The following is a 4096-nucleotide window of genomic DNA, read 5'->3' as shown; positions in this document are numbered from 1 at the left end:
GGTGACCGAGCGGTCCGAGCGGTCCGAGCCAAACCGCCCGGTTCACATGCTTTCACCAAAACCGGCCGGTTCGCCCGGTTTTTTCCGGTCCGCTTGGCCGTCCGGTCCAGTGCGCTAAACAGACCGCTAGGAGCTGCGGTTCGGGGTTTTTCCGGTCGGACCGCCGGTCCTGTCCGGTTTTCAAAACTAAGCATATGGGCAAATTTTGAGTCCCAAATATGGAATTTTCTCCTAGACTTTTGTGGCCGACTGATATTGCCGAGTGAGCCACTAGATGTTGTGTCCCCTTTTAGTCATTCTGAAATGCTCTTACGTTCATCCGAATTGATTATTCAGCTTTTCTATTACCATGAATTTGTCGCTCTCAAATTTGTTGCTTATGAGTTTTGATTGCCTAATATGTGCTAGATATCTCATTGCAGTTTCAATATTTCCGCTCACGTAGAATGGAAACCTGACTCGGCAAGTGTAAGCACGGTTTCTTTCACAAACTTTGGACCCGGCAGGTGAAATAAGCACAGTATCCTACCCTCTTTCATATTAAGCCAGAATTAATTGTCAAATCAATTCAGTTGAGAACTCGTTCAAACGAAATTAATAAGGAAAAAAGTGAATTTATTTGATGCACACACGTAAACACGTTACGTCATCGCTCGTCGCAAGTCACGTGGATTGTTAAGCAAAAATCAGGCCACGTGTAAATAGTACAAGTCACCACGTGTCTCTAAACATGTTGGGAGACAACAAGAGCTCCACCTTATAAATTGCTCTCTCATCCATGTGCATGAGCAATATGAGACTAAACCATCCTTCCATGCAAGCTTTGGAAAATTTTAAATTTTAAAACGGACCATGCACACATGGACGACCAATAAAATGGGCTAAAATTCTAACAACTTTTGTTTGTCTCTGTTGACATGTGTTGCCTCGTGAACTAACATTGTACTATGAATTAGCAGATCACACGGCAATCTACCTAAAACATAATATATATATATATATATATATATATATATATATATAATAACTGTTCGGTGGTGTTAGCGTGTGTCGGTAGCATAATAGGACTACTCTGCTGTACTCCATGTGATCTTAGCTCACCACATACATAAGTACACATAATGTTAAATAATATTCTGCCCCTTTTTAAAAAATAACATGAATAAAAAATCAGCAATTTTAGAAACAACCAAAGAAACAAATCGTAATAATTACGATAGGATTCTCTACTCCTTCGGTTCTAAAATATACGTACTTCCTCTGTTCCATGATTCTTGTCGTGATTTTAGTTCAAATAAATTATAGTATGGAGAGAGTATTTGTTTTCCTTTGACCAACATAATATAAAATAAAATTTATTTCGTACTCAAAAGTACTTCCTCCGTTCCATTTTCATGATTTAACGCAAGAACCTACTCACTAAAATATGTCTAAATACATACGTAACTAAACAAAGTTGGGTCAAGAATTATGAAACGGAGGTATATCACATAACTCAAATGTTGAAAAAGTATTTTTTTTATCAAACATTGGTCAAGGAAAATCAATTTCATCTTGCCAGTACTCCACTTATTTAGTGGACACGAGTATAAGCCATTAGGACGTAATTTCTCGAAACCAAGCAGCGTACAATATAATAAATTATGAGCGAAAGGAGCGTACAATATCCGATCGGCAACCGATACGCGAACACGACGCGGTGGAGTCGTAGCGATCAACCCTCGTTCAAACATAACCCGTTCAACGGTCAACATTCAAACACTTCGACCACCCAACCCCAACCCGAGCGAACAAAAACAATCAATCCCCCGGTCCACTCCCACGCCACGCGCACCACACACAAGTCTCCCCTGTCCACCACTCCAACTCTCCAAAAGCCCCCCGCCCCGCGTACGTAACGCGCCAGGTCCGCTTTTCTCTAACCTTCTCCACAACCTATATATCCGCTCACATCCAAGTCTTCCCTCCCCCATTCTCCTCTCCTCTCCTCTCCCGTCCCAACCACAACGACTTCTTCAGCTCCTGCTCCATTCCATTCAAAGTTTCCTCCAGCTGCAACTTGCGACCAACGGCCGACTTCTCTACTGGAAATGGTTCTACCCATGTCGAGGGCGACAAGGCTGATGCCGGAGCTACCACTCTTGCGGCGGGGAAGACGGCAGGCGATCACTGCTAGTACAAGCGAGGATCATCAGGAGGAGGAGCTAGCCATCCCGGCGCACTTCCGGTGCCCGATCTCGCTGGACCTGATGCGGGACCCGGTCACGGCGCCCACGGGGATCACGTACGACCGGGAGAACCTCGAGGGCTGGCTGGCGCGCGGCCATGGCACCTGCCCCGTCACCGGCCGCGGCCCGCTGCGGCTCGCCGACCTCGTGCCCAACCACGCCACCCGCCGGATGATCCAGGCCTGGTGCGTCGCCAACCGCGCCCGCGGGGTGGAGCGGGTGCCCACGCCCAAGGTCCCCGTCGCCGAAGCCGATGCCGCCCAGGTGCTCGAGGATTTGTCCGCCGCGGCGAGGCTCGGGGATGCAGCTGCGTGCGGGGAGATCGCGGCCAGGGCTAGGGCGCTCGGCAAGGAGAGCGACCGCAACCGCCGCTGCCTCGCGTCCGCCGGCGCGGCGAGGAAGCTGTCCTCGGCGTTCGGGCGGCTCGCTGCTGCCGGGGGAGAACCCGTCGAGGGCGGCGCGCTGGGGAAGGTCCTGGCCGCGCTCACCGTCTTCTTCCCGCTCGACGACGAGTCGCGCCGCTGCATTGTCGCCTCTTCTCTGACGACGCTCGTGTCCGTGCTCTCCCACGGCGACCTCGCCGCGCGGGCCAGCGCCGCGATCGTGCTCCGCGAGGTCGCCTCGTCCGCCGCCGACCGGGCCACCGTCGAGGCCATCTCGAGGGCGCCCGGCATGTGCGACGCGCTCGTGGGGCTCGTCAGGAACCCCGTCTCGCCACAGGCCACCAAGGCCGCCCTCGTCACGGCCTACTACCTCGCCTCCGACCGCGCGGCCGCGTCCCGCTTCGCCGAGCTGGGCGTTGTCTCCGTGCTGGCGGAGCTCCTCGTGGACGCCGACAAGGGCACGAGCGAGAAGGCCCTGGCCGCGCTCGACGGCGTCCTGTGCGCCGACGCAGGGCTCGAGTCCGCGCGCGCGCACGCGCTGGTGGTGCCGGTGCTGGTCAAGAAGATGTTCCGCGTGTCCGACATGGCCACGGAGTTCGCCGTCTCCGCGCTGTGGCGCCTCTGTCACGCCGGCGCGGATGCCGGGGCGTGCCGCGTCGAGGCGCTGCGCGTGGGCGCCTTCCAGAAGCTGCTCCTCCTGCTGCAGGTCGGCTGCGGTGGCCCCACCAAGGAGCGCGCCAGCGAGCTGCTCAAGCTGCTCAATGGCTCCAGGGCCAGCGTCGAGTGCATCGAGGCAGTCGACTTCAAGGGGCTCAAGAGGCCATTTTGATCAGTGTCGAAGAAGATACAGGAGCTTGGATCATTTTTTTCACATCCATTTTGTGTAGATTGTTTTGGGTGTTAGAGGTGTGGATAAAAGATACAAACACGATGGTTAGTTTTAGGAAATTTTTTATACACTGTAACTTCACACTGATTTATACAAACGGATCAAAACACATGACTATTTAAACATTCTCTCTTGCCATGTACGTTCTCCTGCAATTTTACTGCTTTTGAAGTTTCTTCTGTTGTCAAAATTTTCACGTCTGCTCGTACGCATCTTTTTATTTTTGCGAAAATACCCATTTATTCTGTCCTCGTCGTCTTCAGAGTTCAGACAGCAGGTGTACTTGCCTTCAGTTCGTCTGATCGTGAGAATCGTGCTCCACGTTCTCCTCAATTAAGACAACAAACAAGTACGATTTGGTGATCTTCAGTACTACTCGTTTGCTTGGTAAACAAACAATCTGTTCTGCACGTTCACATAGAGAAGGAGAGAAACAAACTGTCCTTTATCTCTCTTGCCTTTCGAGGTGTAAAGCTTTAGCTTTTCCCACCATTTGAGACGGTACGTCGGCACGCTAATGAGCCGTCACGGCACCGAGCAGATTGATTCCACGAAGTCGTCTCATCGATCACAATTCGCCGTCGACCAAACTCTGC

The 4096-nt window shown here is 51.6% G+C and overlaps 1 protein-coding gene across 1 annotated transcript; it reads left to right on the top strand.

The window, feature by feature from the left end:
- The first annotated feature begins 1884 nt into the window (after positions 1-1884).
- Positions 1885-3625, top strand: LOC100845469 (U-box domain-containing protein 21). Its single transcript, XM_003563954.4, has one exon. The coding sequence runs from the start codon at positions 2091-2093 to the stop codon at positions 3438-3440; it is 1350 nt and encodes a 449-aa protein (XP_003564002.1). The 5' UTR covers positions 1885-2090; the 3' UTR covers positions 3441-3625.
- Positions 3626-4096: the final 471 nt, after the last annotated feature.

This window comes from Brachypodium distachyon, chromosome 1, assembly GCF_000005505.3.
Source record: "Brachypodium distachyon strain Bd21 chromosome 1, Brachypodium_distachyon_v3.0, whole genome shotgun sequence".
NCBI classification, from domain to species: Eukaryota; Viridiplantae; Streptophyta; class Magnoliopsida; order Poales; family Poaceae; genus Brachypodium; species Brachypodium distachyon.
This window is presented reverse-complemented; position numbering and strand designations above follow the sequence as displayed.

What these genes read in the sequence shown, in the direction of transcription:
- LOC100845469 (XM_003563954.4), top strand. Translation starts at nt 2,091, where the DNA reads ATGGTTCTACCCATGTCGAGGGCGACAAGGCTGATGCCGGAGCTACCA.